Genomic DNA, 13,626 nt, shown 5'->3' with positions numbered 1-13,626 from the left:
TAGCCCATACCAGTAAGGTTCTTAACAATGGGGTCGTCATGCTTTCCTTCGTCACTTAGTGCCCTTCCTGCAGTACTCGGTCTACCTGAGCTTGGACTTTGAACGGGACTCTTGGTATCTTCATTGTTCTTTGCGGGCAGGTCGCTCGGCGAGTCGAAATTAGAGAAAAGGGCTTCCCAGTCTTGGTTGTTTGGTGCTGCGGGAGCTTGGCCGGGGAAGGGGGTATTTGTATTATTAAGTGGAGCACCACCAGCAGTAGTACCCGATGCAGATGAGACTGTGCCGAAATCATAGCTGCTGTCAATACCGAATGCATTTGAAGCATTAGTCGATTCGCTCTTGGGCTGACTCGGAGGCGGGCTGCTATCAAACACAGGGTTGAAATCATCAAGATTTGATCTAGATAGGTTAGCAAACTCATCGTCTGCTGAACCCTCTTTAGCATCTTCGAGGTCGGCGAAATCGTCGTCGGGGTCGTCGAATGCATTCTTATGTGCAGTAGTGGTTGTATTTGTTACTGTAGTTGGAGTAGGGGTAAATGATTCCCCAGTTCCCGATGGAGAGGAGAAAGATGAAGAGGCTCTCGGCGGTTCAGGGAAATTTGGTAAGTCACTTGATCCGATATTAGCGTCATTATGAGCTTTTAATGGTCAATGCATTGGAAATTGAAAGTCATACTTGGACACGTGGGAAGTATGAGACGCAGAAGCTACACTCTCTGCGGCTTGGCCATCAGTTACGGCAGCGCTAGACTTTGAGGCTGCCGGAGAAGCCGGAGCTTGAAGCTCCTTGGCCTCGGTCTTTTTGTCGGCGGGGGATGCGGGTGCGAAATCATCGTCAAACCGATTTCCCTCGCTGGCGGAGTCCGACTCATCATCTCTCTCAAGCTCGGAAATAGGAGGAAACTCTGAGTTGAAGGTTGAGAATACCTTGGAGTTGTCCTGAGTCGACTTCTCCTGAGGCTTACCCGAAGTACTGTCCATGCTTGCAAAGGCAGAATCAAAATCTACCTTCGCATTGCCAGAATCTCTCATGCTCGCAAATAGGTCGCTGTCCCTTTTGCTAGCGTAAGGTGTGGTAGGAGCAGGGGCCGTGGGGGTCTCATCAGGGAATGCGCCAGGGATAGATCCATCACCAGGGGCCTTTGATTTCTCTTCGCTTTGAGTAGGAGACCATCTTTGGTTGGTATCCGACGCCGAGTGCAAACTTTGACCAGTAGATGCGGACTCCAACGGGGCAGGAGTGGAAATTGAAGCAGAGGGAGTTGCGGCGCTTTCACCAGACCTACTAACGGGGGGAGAAACTTGACGTGAAGGCGATAGGGTCTCGGACGCCTCACCAAAGGGTGCGAAACTCGGGTTAGGCTGCTATAACTCAGTTGAGACGGGGGGCTCGGGTGCAGGAGTGGAATGGAGACTCACAGTAGGCGTAGAACTTGTCGGTGTAGCAAAAGATCCAATGCTAGCTGTTGAGCCACCAGTGTCTTGGTGTTTAAATGAAGTTACCGGAGGAGTTGAAGTACTCTCGGCCCCGAAGTCACCAAAGATATCGTTGAAAGACTTTTCGCCATACGGCTTAACGGGAGGCGATGGGAATGCGCCCATTATGTCTGTACTTCCGGTCCGCCTGAAGAACGGATTATTTGCGCTGGCAGTTGACGGTGCTGGACTGGCTAGCTGAGCAGAGGTTGCTACTGGGGAGTTGCTATTAATCTGACGGGAAAGCTCCTCGTTACTCTTTGTAAGATCCTCTACTTCGCTCTTTAGCTTGTCTCGATCACCCTCAACCGTAGAAAGCTGCTTCTTGCCAATGGCAACCATTCCTTTTTGCTGCCGAGCTTCCGACCTTAATTTTTCCACCTGCGGTTTCAACTGCGCAATCTCAGTATTAACAGAGCTGATCCGTTGCTTGAGAGCTGCGCTTTCTTGTTGATCGGCCTGGAGAGCCTGAGCGATTTGCTGATGCTGGTTCTGTAAGTCCTTATAGGTGCCATCGATTATGATCAACTCGTTGGTAAGTTTTTTGGTCTCTTCGCGCACGTTTCTAAGTTGTTCTTCTAGAGCCCGGACATCTTGCGCTTCCTTCTCGTACAATGCGCGAAGTTGAGATAGGCGCTGTTCAAAGTTCTTCTTCTGCTCGCTCGCCTGGTTAATCTCATTCTGTGTTGAGCCACGTTGTCCTTGAACCTGTTGCATCTGCTTCGACAACGAACCAATCTGGTTAGATAGGTTCGCTAGCTCAGTTGTCTCATTTGTGAGCTTTTTGCTAATTTCAGGATCATTGTCACCAAGAAGATCATCCGTAGCGATAACAGGAGGAACAGGTCCCCTTGGAAGCTGAGCGGAACCGCTCGATCCCCCGGTATCATGAGATGTCAAAGTTCTACCAAAGGAAGAAGAGGGAACGAAGGGCTTGAATGTATTAGCGGTAGGGGAAGCCCGAAGCGGGGAGGCTGGCGGTCCACTGGCGAATGGATCTCTGGCTGCTGAACCTCCCGTTGATACTGGAATTTGGGGAGGAGCAGGGCTAGGGGAAGCGTCAAGACCAAATAGATCTTCAATGGCGGATTTCGGCTGAGGTATCGGTTGAGGTATCGGCTGGGGTTGAGGTGGTAGCTGCGTCGGGGAAGCTGGGACATCGAACGGAGATGGACCGACCGGGGGACGAGGCTGCTGAGTTCGTAGAGACGGAGGGATGAGGTTTGGAGGAAGGGTCGTAGGCAGTGGCATATCTCGCCTGCTGCGCTGTTGGCGAATAAGGTGCATGGCAACCGCAAACGTATCTCTCGTCAGTCGGCCTTCTGAATTGATGTCTGCAAGATCCCAAATCTGGGCTAACGCATCCTCAGGCAAGCTAGATTGACTTAGGAACGGAACGGCTTCCTCTCCAGTGATAAATCCCTTGTTCGTCTTATCTAAGTCGGCGTAAAATTGATCGAATCTTGCCTTGTCTGCAGGCGTGATTATCCAGTCACTTCCAGTCGTTTGAGGGGCTACACCTGCTACACCGGTAGGCTGAGGACTAAACGGTGGTCTTCCCAGCGGACTCGTCGTTCGTAGTTGCGCCTGTCCGCTCAGTTGTCGTGGTATAGCGGGTACGGGCGGGACTATAGTCGTAGGGCTCCGTCCCGACACCGAACCGCGCCTTGTAGCAGCTTCGTAGAGCGCGGCAGGTAGAATATTGGGGAGGCCTCTCAAAGTACCAGACTTCATAGAAGTGAGAAGGTGCATTGCAATTACAAATTCCGTCATTACAAGTGCTCCCCTTTGCTCTGTATCGGCAAGCTGCCAGATGCGTCCTAAGACTTCGTTGGGTAGGCCGGACTTCTCAAAGATGCTCTTCGCCTGATCACCTGGTAGTATGCCTCCATTCTGCAAATTCTGCCTTTCAAATAATATAGCATACTGGGCGACCTTCTCGGGTACCAGAGGTGGTATCCGTATAGGGCCGCTGCCACTCCCCTGGGCTTGTATAGGTGGTGGAACAGGGGGGACGTGGGCACTGATGGTAATCCCGTCGAACCGCGGTAAGGGGCCTTGCTGAAGAGCCAGTTCAGGGGTTGGTTCGCGTGCAGCTTGAGCATGGCCGATAAGTCGCAAGACGATCCCGAAGCCGGCAGGCGTTAAAAAGCCGCGATTCTCTTTGTCTGCTATTTGCCAGATCTACCGGCGTTGATAACAAATTAGCATATTCTTATATCAAGTGTATTCATCCGATATTTAGAAGTGTAACGAAACTTACCTCGCCGAGAACGCGCGAGTCTAGCCTTGTTTTCTCGAAGAATTTCACGGCTACTTCGCCCGTCACAACGCCGACACTCTCGGTGTCTGCTAGTTTGAAGAGTTGACCATATACTCGCTTCTCTTCGGGAGTGAGGTTAAGCGCCGGCGCGGCTGTTAGGACGATGTGCGTTAGTCAACACTATTGGTTATAATACATATACACGGAAAGAAGGATCTCGATGATAGATCTTGATGATAGATGAATGCTTTATGGCATATAGATGGGAATTCCCGTAGCTTACCGGCATCAACGCTAGATTCGGCGGACATTATTGCGCAGCCGAGCTCACCCAGGCTTCGATTTAAGACAGAGCTCGGCGTTTGAGGATATCGAACAACGTTTCGGGCGCACACGAAAAGTCAATTAACGATGTGTTAAGGTTAGCATAGAATTGCTATGTAATAACAAGAGAAGCATGTAATGTACAGCTTCTGCGGCAAAAAGTGGTCGGAGACTTGGCCGTGTTTGGCGAAAGGAAGGGTAAGGTAAGTGGTGAGTGGGAAATGTTTTTGAGGTTTCTGTCTCCAACTAACCTACGCTTTTTCGTAGGAGGCTGGCGTCTGGAGTCTACTTTTCTGTACAGGGTAACCTTGACTGACTGCCCCTACTGCCCCTACCTAACCTCCCCTACTTCAGGTTCAGGACTACGTATGCGGGGCCACTTTTAGCTTAGCTCCTCAAAGCTCCGGGGTCCCGGGTACATATACTGTATCTCCATACATAATACATGTACATATGTATATCTCTCGCATTACATTGCAGAGCATTAGGCCAATATTTTCTACGGCTCAACGCTAATTAGATAATATTTCTAGATGCATCGATATTCCAAAAGCAAGGATGAGAATATATATCAATCTTATATGCTAAAAGAAATAAAGGGGGGGAAAATTAAGGGCTTTCCCCTTTTCTAGTTTCCTCCTCATCTCAACTGCCGGTACATTCAAATGAGGTAGCCATTCGTTCTGTAACCAGACTTGAAGACGTACAAGCGAACGTTTTGTAATGAGTCAGTCCAGCCTGCCAGCTTAATACATTTTCTTCCTGTCACGAGCGCTGCAACATCCAAATATGGATCCTGTCGTTTTAGGGGACAGTTAGACATGCATGCTGCTGCGAGCTGCAATCGAAAGAAGCCATAATTGGTCAACAGGTGGTTCAACCGCGGATAGCGTGAAAGGTCACCAACGAGTAGAGTGGCATTGTCAGTAGTCCATCTTTCAACTTATTGGTCTGGAGTCTGTCACACTGCATAGAGTATACCAAGCGACACGAAAACGGAGCTGCAGAAATGATGAAAATTAATCACGTATTTTTCTCATTTTGGTATCGAAGGCACTTGGGGGGGGATGCCCGAGTGAACTTTTTGCTATTAAAAGTTGTAGGACGGATGTACAAAGTGTATACTAATCTTGCTACCAGGCTCACAATCGAATTAAAAGCCTCCCTGCTGTCTCTCCACTACTATTCCTACGGACAGGACCACGTTTCTCCGCCACACAAAACCGGCACTTTATAGGCTTTCAGTATAATAGGGTACTATTGCGGCAGGCCTCGGTCAGACACAACGGAGGGAGTAGAATATTAGATGCCCTTTAGTCGTGACACGTAGCATGAGCAACCTCAAATTTAGTACTCAGCCTCAGCATCTCCCTCGGCGTCTACGGAATCGGTGGCAACTTCCTCGTAGTCGCGCTCTAGCGCTGCCAAATCCTCACGCGCCTCGGAAAATTCTCCTTCTTCCATACCCTCACCAACATACCAGTGGACGAAAGCGCGCTTGGAATACATGAGGTCGAACTTGGTAGACAGAGCTGACCAAGCCTCAGCAATAGCCGTCGTATTGGAAAGCATGCAGACAGCACGGTTGACCTTGGCCAAGTCACCGTCGGGAACGAACTGGGGAGGCTGGAAGCAGATACCAAGCTTGAATCCGGTTGGGCACCAGTCGACGAATTGAATAGTGCGCTTGGTCTTGAGCGTAGCCACAGCTGCGTGAGCGTCCTTAGGAACGACATCTCCTCGGTACAGCAGACAGGTAGCCATATATTTTCCATTGCGGGGATCACACTTCACCATCTGGTTGTACGGCTCAAAGCATGACATGGTCATCTCTTGAACAGAGTTGGCCTCGTGGGCGGCCTTGGCAGCCGAAATGACTGGAGCGTAAGCAACCAGAGGGAAGTGAATACGAGGGTACGGCACCAGATTAGTCTGGAACTCGTTAAGATCGACGTTGAGAGAGCCATCGAATCGAAGAGAGGCCGTGATAGAAGACACAACTAGACAACGTTAGCTACTAACAATACAACACTATTAGATAATCTCCTACCTTGGGCGATTAAGCGGTTCAGGTTCTCGAAGTTAGGACGTTCCAAGCCAAGATTTCGGCGGCAGATATCGTAGATAGCTTCGTTATCGACCATGAAGGAGCAGTCGGAGTGCTCGAGGGTGGTGTGCGTAGTAAGGATAGAGTTGTATGGCTCGACGACAGAAGTAGCGGTTTGAGGAGCAGGGTAGATGCAGAACTCCAGCTTGCTCTTCTTACCATAGTCGACCGATAGACGCTCCATCAACAAGGCGCCGAAACCAGAGCCAGTACCACCGCCAAAGGAGTGGAAGACCAAGAAACCTTGGAGACCAGCGCAGCTATCGGCAACACGTCTCACTCTGTCCAAAACCTGGTCGATGAGCTCCTTGCCCACAGTGTAGTGACCACGAGCGTAGTTGTTGGACGCATCCTCCTTGCCTGTGATCATCTGCTCGGGGTGAAAAAGGCTGCGGTAGGTACCAGTTCGAACCTCATCGACGACGTTGGGCTCGAGATCGCAGTAAATGGTGCGAGGAACATATTTGCCCTGACCTAAAGGAATCAATAAGTTAGAATACTTTTTATTATATACAAAGCATATAAAGCATACCAGTTTCAGAGAAGAAAGTGCTGAATCCCTGGTCGGGGTCCGCCTTCTTGCGCTCTTCGGTCAGGTATCCATCAGGCTACACGATAAGCGTCAGTCAGGACCTTGGTCTATTAGATTTCAAATCAACATACCTGAATACCGTGCTCGAGGCAGTAAAGCTAAAAGTAGGTCAGTTTTCGTCTCCATCTCGAGTCGATTTCGCGCAAGGCGCTGTCGATGTCCGAGTTGCGTAGTATATATGCGACATCGAGATCCCGCGCAGAGAAATAGACTTACCTCCCAGCAAGCGTTGGCGATTTGGCAACCTGCCTGGCCGACTGTATACAAAACAAGTAGTCAGTACAACCGCGTTTCCATGGTTTGAAGGTCAAAATGTGCTGGCGATAGGGAGACATAGATTATGCGGTGAAGGAAAACGCGTGCTATCGAGGGGAAAATAAGAAAAACATACCGTTGATGCTAATGATCTCACGCATCTTGAAGGCAGATACAATGGAAAATCTGTACTAAAGGGAAACGAGAGAGCAGGAATCGGGAGTGGGCAGGTTGAAAAAATAGCCCCTTTGCAGGATATGTGAGTGGATGAAATGTAGGAGTTGAGATCGAGTCAAAAGGAGTTCTGTTGATGCTTTGGACGGGTCGTTTTTTACCTAAGTTAACTAAAAGTTCAAGTGGGGGGCGGATTAAAAATTCACCCCTGGTTGGAGCAATTAGTGTTCCAATGTTCCAATGTTGACATGTCCAGTGGCCAGCCACGGTCTAGCTTGTTTATGAGGTTGCCTAGATTGACCGGATTGGACTCGGGGGGTTCGGGAAGGCACACAGACCACGTCGTTGCCCAAGAGGAGTCAGGGGGGGTCGGCTATTACACCTATTACACCAGTCCCACAGACCGGTTCGCAGATGACAAACTTGACAAATTAAGCTTAGCGGTAGTAACGCAGCTGGCAATTGCCCAATACAATCCATCCGAAATCTGATCTTCATTAATAATTAAATTTCATAGGGAATACAACTAAAATCGACTTACAAACTGCTGCCCGCCGAGTTCACACATGCATACCTCATAATAATACTACTTATAATAATAGTTGGCCATAATGTTAATAATTCACCTTGCTTTCGTATATTCGCTGATTGCAGCTGTATGTGCCAATACCGAAAAGGCAATCTTCTTAGGACCACCTACAACTAGTATCCCCTTTTCCCATCCGACCCTGGGCGACTTACACGTCGATACCCTCACACCTACTAATGGGGCGATACGGACCCATGTCGAGGCCCAATTTCCCAATATCTCGTTGCCGCATGGCAAAGCTACTTGGCTCGTTCTAGATGAGCTGACTGAGGGTCAGCGTTACGAAGTAAGAGTATGCTGGGCTGCAACCGTGAGTAGACATGCTACAATATTATCATTTAATATACTTGGGCTAGATGAAGCTCACTAGTTCCTAGCAACCCACTGAGTTTAGAATCGCCACCTATGAGCTACAAACCCTCCTCGAGACCCCAGAACTGTTATCTGGGCTCTCAGAATACTCACAGTTCCGTCGGTCTCTACATGATGATTCTAGATCTCAATCTAGGTCCACCGGAGGCGCCCAAGCGTTAAGATCAGAGAGAAAGACATCAGTCCTTTTCCTCCAAATTCTAGCAGCGGCAGATTACTACACAATGAACAAGACGCTAATGAGGGATGTTCCACCTGTTCATGTGGATATCATTCTCGATCCCTTTATCTTCGGCTTACTTCCTCGTTCACTACTACCAACTGTGGGCTATATTGTCGTGGTAGCCATCGCATCGTGGTTTATCGCACGATATATCTCAGTACGCATTCGCAACCTAGCAGCAGAAACAACTCCCGAGAAGAAAATTCAGTGACGTGGTAAAAAGACTTCAGCCACGGCCTCTTATATTTGCCTTCTAGATCCAAACGAGAGCATCACCTAGTCCTAATCATCATAACTCGTAATACGCGTTCGCGAACGCAGTCCAATATAGCCCCAAACGAGCATATGATCACAACATCTTCATCTTGTCCATAACTTAATTTATGCTATAAATCACCGCGGATCAATGCCAAAGCGGAATTGCTCTTAGCATAATGAAGATGGTGGAAATGCTCCAAGAACAGTTAAAATAAACTCTGCGGTCTATCATATGCCTGAAACTTTGCCAATACAAATAACAGCTTGGAACTTTCCTATTACCAATTACCGGGATACCCAGACTGGGCATGGGGGTGCGTCGCCGAAGGAACTGGTGGCCCGGCGTTCGCGTACGGGGGTTGTCCCGGGTACCCGTGAGTACCTGACGATGGAGGTGACACATTGTACGGTCGGTTACCGTACGTAGACGGAGGCGGAGGGTACTGTTGGTGGCCATTATATTGGGGTTGGTTCGGTGGTGGTGACGTGTATTGCGGTTGTTGTGCTAGTCATTACGTTAAATAAGCCGGCAAATCATCATGAAAAGGGTTACTCACAATAAGCATTTGCTTGGGGAGTTGGACTATGCCCATAACTAGAGTGACCCGATGATGGGGCACCACCATAAGGCGGGTTTTGATGCTGTGAACCGGGCGGGGGGCTATGATAAGAGGGATTTTGGTGTCCTCCTGTCTGGCCAGGAGGCGGAGGATATGATGTTGCAACATGCTGGCCGGGTGGAGGTGGATATTGCGGCGTTCCATGTTGACCAGAAGGAGGGTTGTAGGAGGGAGAGCTCTGTTGATGAGGCGGGGCACTATATGATGGCGTTGATGCACTCGGTGACTGATAAGATGACGGAGGAGCTTGACCACTGTATCCGCCCGCATGGCCCGAGTTCGAATAGCCATAGCTCTGACCCTATGTAACGCGTTAGTTAGGTCTAGGGTCATCTAAATGTCGTAGGTAGAACGCGACATACTGGTTGATGCGTTCCTCCAAACATGCTTGCGACGCCTCCCATCACAGAGCCAGCGAGACCTGATGAGTGTTGTGGTTGGTGGGGCTGCCCTGCATGGTAATTCTGTGATTGCTGAGGCTTGCTGCCAGAGGAAAATAAATTCGAGGCAAGTTGGCCAACAAGTTGACTAGGACCTCCTCCGCCATGTCCACCAGACGAACCTCCGTGGCTACTACCATGGCTTCCACCGAGACCACCAATTAATTGGCCAGCAATACCTCCAATGCCGCTCGAACCATGACTGCCGCCACTCTGTGGCTTTCCGTGGCCTCCAGAGAACTGACTCAGCAACGTGTTGGCAGCAAAACTCTGCGATTAGAAGCCGCGTTAGCGATTTTCATGCTGGAATGCAAAATCTGCCAGGACTTGTCCACTTACACCGAATCCTCTTTCTCCAGATGGTCCACCGAGTCCTCGACTACCATCAGGCGCCAATACGGGTTCCATCCGGCCGTCTGGATGTTTGACAGTTTGTGTACCGTCCGGGTGCGTGATGACTTCTTGTCGGCCAGGTATCCCGTACGGGTGCTCGTTGACTTGAGCGGGCGTGTTTCCCGGCGCGGCTTGTGTTGGAGTCTCCCATTGAGAGACACCGGTCGAGAGTTGAACGTAGTAATATTTTTTGCTTGCACCATCCCACTGTGCTATCCATCCAGGTGGAAGCTGTGGTGGTTCGAACGTAGGGCCTTCGTTGGGAGAGGCGGGGCCAGCCATAGCGACTGAGGAAGGAGGGGTCTTATGTTTGTCCCTTTCTATGGCTACCTATGAGTTACGTAGGTAGACAAGATGGGAAAAACAACCGACTTCGATTACGAAGGGACAGGTGAACGGTAGAGAAGTGAGCTTAAACAACCGAGATATGCCTAATGAAAGAGAGAGGGTTAGTCGACAATTAAAAAGAATTATCATTCAACAGATGGTGGTATGACTTGCCTTGTCGTAATGGAATTTATTGGAAAATGTGAAAGAGAGGGCTACTATCGAAGGTCGAAGATGAATGAATGAACGAATGAATAAAAAGGGGACTAATAAACCGCTACATATGTAATTAGGACCCTGCAAAGCCCACATGCACCCTAATACGCATATACGTAGTCGACAGTCAGCTCGAAATTAGTGTGAAGAATGCCGTGGCCCGTTGCAGGTTTCTACTTCCTGTTTTTGGGTACCCTATCTATGTGCGCCCGAAGTGAGGAATGTACCCATAAGCTATGGTGCATTTTAGAGGGGCGAGCGATTCATGTAGGTAGGTACCTACCTACCTAACCTCCTAACCTTTAGGTATGCCTTCCACCCTAGCGTCTGAACATGAGATCTGGTGGAATGACGCTTACGCCATAATGCCATTCAGCCACAGCTACCGCAAGTGGCTACCTCAAATAAAGGAATAGTCCCGTCGTCAGCCAAAACCGCCTTAGCCACAACGAAACGTCCTCCCCTTGTTGGTTCCCTCCTGACATATACATATGTAATCGGACCATCCATAGCGGAGTCATACCTTCTTAAGTACATATTTCATGTATAGTGCTAACGGAATACATAGAAGCTAGAATGAATGCAATGGATGGGCTTAAACTGCCTCTCGAACTAATGAAGCAACGACGACAGACTTCCATAATTTCATGTACTTTTTTCGTTATTTAGAAGGCATCAAGGCTCATAAAAATCAAGACCACCATATATCATAACAATAAACTGCGAAATGGTGAACGAGAGCAAAAAAAAATTAGGACAAGACAACCTTAGTTCCCTATATATTTCTATCCTTAATGCGAACTTCATTCAACTAGAATTCGTTATCGATGGATCCCAGAAACTTATCATTCAGTACTGCCGGGGGGGATGTTGATCTCCTGGAACGTCTTACGAAGCTACGTCTGTTATTCTCTAGCGGCTCACTCAGTAACCAAGAGTACCGCTATATAAAAATTCTTCTTTCTAAGGTCAACGTAGATCTTATTGGCGAGCTTCCAGTGGAAATAGTAAGCCAAATTGCACAGCTACTAGACCTCCATGAGTTTATTTGCTGCCTTGCCATATCCAGACGATGGCGTGACAAGTTTTTATCTCCGTCTACAATAGGCGCTATTACAAACAAATATTGTCCTTCATTGACACACTCCGGTAATCCAGTGAATCTAGATAATTGTCTCAACACCCTTCACAAAATAGGACGATTGCGCTGGAAGTCTTGGCAGGCCCGTCTGACGAAGGAATTTTCTTGGGAACATGAATCATATTTTAAGCTGGACCCTGTGTATCACGGCGATCACGATAACACGTCCACCGTCTATGCGCAATTTGGTCACTATAGCAATGACCCCGAGCCAGGTGACCAGGCGTACTCGAGTGCTCTATATTCTCATGGCAAAATAGCATGGCTTGCTAAACCCCGCATCGTGGTAGTCGACAACTTATGGGTACGGACGCGAAAGATTTTTGCTATGCCAACAGGTGCTCTCGTTGGCTTAACACTCCAGATTCTGGCCCTTGGGAATAGACTCGTGGTTGGCACTATGAATCGTATTTTGTAAGAATATATAGATATAGCTATCCTTCCTTTGTCTAACTTAATCGAATAGAGTCGCTTGGGACCACACAACGAACGAGTTTCTGGAAAAGAGACTACCTGGCCCCATCAAATATGCTGCAACAGAAGGACCAAGGGTCGCCGTGGTCCTCTTCAATGGGGATGCCTTCTTATGGGAATTCGGCGGTAAGGTGTCGACGATTGCAACAGCTCCTCTGAAACAACATCAAGGACTCCATGGACAGCCATTGAGATCATGGGTGTCGAACCTTCGTGTTTTTTTCCACCCTACGTGTAGCAGAACGCTTTTCCTAGCTTCGGGCTACACCCACACTGGGTCTAAACACTCTGAAGCAATTCTTAGGCGAGTAGTCTACGAATTTAAGGATATAAATCACACAGAAACTTTTGAGTTTGAACTCCCCACCAAAAATCACGATCACACAAATCCTATTGATCCTAAAGTCGACATACAAAAGGTCTTACCTTACCGCCGCGATATCATCGGGTTCTGTGAGCGGCACTACCGCCCTCTATCGAGTTTTCTAGTGCCCTACCAGTATGAAACGTTTATTGAATTCGACATCTACGAGCGACAGTTTACAGCAAGAGCCAAGGAGACGTTTGATCTCGAAGAATTCGGCTGGCGCGCTCCTCTGGAAGATGCTGACTTAGACTTTGAAATCAAGTTCTATAGCAACGGGTTTACAGCTATTAGCCATCAACCGGGGTTCAAGTTTGAAAATGGCCCATGATTCTTGGACAGGGAATATGCGAAGCACGACAGCTATGAAAACATCCGTCTTGCCTATTTCCCATGCCACGAGACGCTTTAGGTATTTGCCTAAGCAAGCAACTCATCTCTGAGGCAAGCTGGTTGACCAAGCGTAATAAGACGAAACTTATTTGAGTAAAAACTCTGGTTACTGGTATGGGTTTGGCGGTATACGAATATTTGGTGTCATCGTATCTCTATGGGTCGTTACCTGGGCCCTGGTTAGCAATATGGGACGGCCAATACTATTCCTATTAGGTACAGCATGAACACTTCGCTCCCCGTGGAAGGTGTACAGCAAGTCGGACACCTACATAAAATTAGGCAAGGCTTCGGCCTAACGGGGATATTATAAGATGCATCGTTTAGGGTTTACCCTGGGAGGAGTGTTTTAGAAAAGATAGTATGTAAGTGACGGTTGATATCCTTGCAAACCCATCCATCAGGTTCCTCTCACTCACCCAATAAATACTCCCTAGGTACCTAGCTAAGCTAATAGTTGGGTGGATAGCTAGGCCCCTTTTCTTATATGCAAGGAAATGCATAGTAGTCTTGCTGATGATATAGAGACGGACACGTAGATCAACGTAGACACAGGGAGGCTAACATGTAATTTAGGAAAGTCGTAAATCGCCGCCTGTTTAAGATCGATGCCGAACGAACCG

At 48.5% G+C, this 13,626-nt stretch overlaps 5 protein-coding genes across 5 annotated transcripts; 2 read left to right on the top strand and 3 right to left on the bottom strand.

Moving 5' to 3' along the window:
* Nucleotides 1-568: 568 nt before the first annotated feature.
* F4813DRAFT_28909 (uncharacterized protein) lies at nucleotides 569-4,169 on the bottom strand. Its single transcript, XM_049240597.1, has 4 exons — nucleotides 4,025-4,169; nucleotides 3,742-3,893; nucleotides 1,422-3,662; nucleotides 569-1,364 (listed from the first exon to the last, which is right to left on the bottom strand). The coding sequence occupies exons 1-4, from the start codon at nucleotides 4,050-4,052 to the stop codon at nucleotides 651-653; spliced, it is 3,135 nt and encodes a 1,044-aa protein (XP_049101289.1). The 5' UTR covers nucleotides 4,053-4,169; the 3' UTR covers nucleotides 569-650.
* A 796-nt stretch (nucleotides 4,170-4,965) lies between these two features.
* F4813DRAFT_354618 (tubulin alpha-B chain) lies at nucleotides 4,966-7,509 on the bottom strand. Its single transcript, XM_049242774.1, has 6 exons — nucleotides 7,156-7,509; nucleotides 6,981-7,021; nucleotides 6,836-6,862; nucleotides 6,705-6,780; nucleotides 6,116-6,646; nucleotides 4,966-6,065 (listed from the first exon to the last, which is right to left on the bottom strand). The coding sequence occupies exons 1-6, from the start codon at nucleotides 7,178-7,180 to the stop codon at nucleotides 5,413-5,415; spliced, it is 1,353 nt and encodes a 450-aa protein (XP_049101288.1). The 5' UTR covers nucleotides 7,181-7,509; the 3' UTR covers nucleotides 4,966-5,412.
* A 164-nt stretch (nucleotides 7,510-7,673) lies between these two features.
* On the top strand, nucleotides 7,674-8,728 carry F4813DRAFT_28741 (uncharacterized protein). The gene is made up of 2 exons (XM_049240571.1): nucleotides 7,674-8,092; nucleotides 8,160-8,728. The coding sequence occupies exons 1-2, from the start codon at nucleotides 7,805-7,807 to the stop codon at nucleotides 8,586-8,588; spliced, it is 717 nt and encodes a 238-aa protein (XP_049101287.1). The 5' UTR covers nucleotides 7,674-7,804; the 3' UTR covers nucleotides 8,589-8,728.
* A 22-nt stretch (nucleotides 8,729-8,750) lies between these two features.
* Nucleotides 8,751-10,635, bottom strand: F4813DRAFT_28711 (uncharacterized protein). Its single transcript, XM_049240562.1, has 5 exons — nucleotides 10,590-10,635; nucleotides 10,035-10,519; nucleotides 9,618-9,965; nucleotides 9,193-9,556; nucleotides 8,751-9,140 (listed from the first exon to the last, which is right to left on the bottom strand). The coding sequence occupies exons 2-5, from the start codon at nucleotides 10,368-10,370 to the stop codon at nucleotides 8,914-8,916; spliced, it is 1,275 nt and encodes a 424-aa protein (XP_049101286.1). The 5' UTR covers nucleotides 10,371-10,519; nucleotides 10,590-10,635; the 3' UTR covers nucleotides 8,751-8,913.
* A 685-nt stretch (nucleotides 10,636-11,320) lies between these two features.
* On the top strand, nucleotides 11,321-13,207 carry F4813DRAFT_28433 (uncharacterized protein). Its single transcript, XM_049240525.1, has 2 exons — nucleotides 11,321-12,186; nucleotides 12,239-13,207. Exons 1-2 carry the CDS (start codon nucleotides 11,459-11,461, stop codon nucleotides 12,939-12,941), a joined length of 1,431 nt encoding a protein of 476 aa, XP_049101285.1. The 5' UTR covers nucleotides 11,321-11,458; the 3' UTR covers nucleotides 12,942-13,207.
* Nucleotides 13,208-13,626: the final 419 nt, after the last annotated feature.

This window comes from Daldinia decipiens (genome assembly GCF_022478715.1).
Source record: "Daldinia decipiens strain CBS 113046 unplaced genomic scaffold F4813scaffold_10, whole genome shotgun sequence".
NCBI lineage: Eukaryota > Fungi > Ascomycota > Sordariomycetes > Xylariales > Hypoxylaceae > Daldinia > Daldinia decipiens.
The sequence above is the reverse complement of the archived record's forward strand: the minus strand, read 5'-3'. Positions and strand labels throughout refer to the sequence as shown.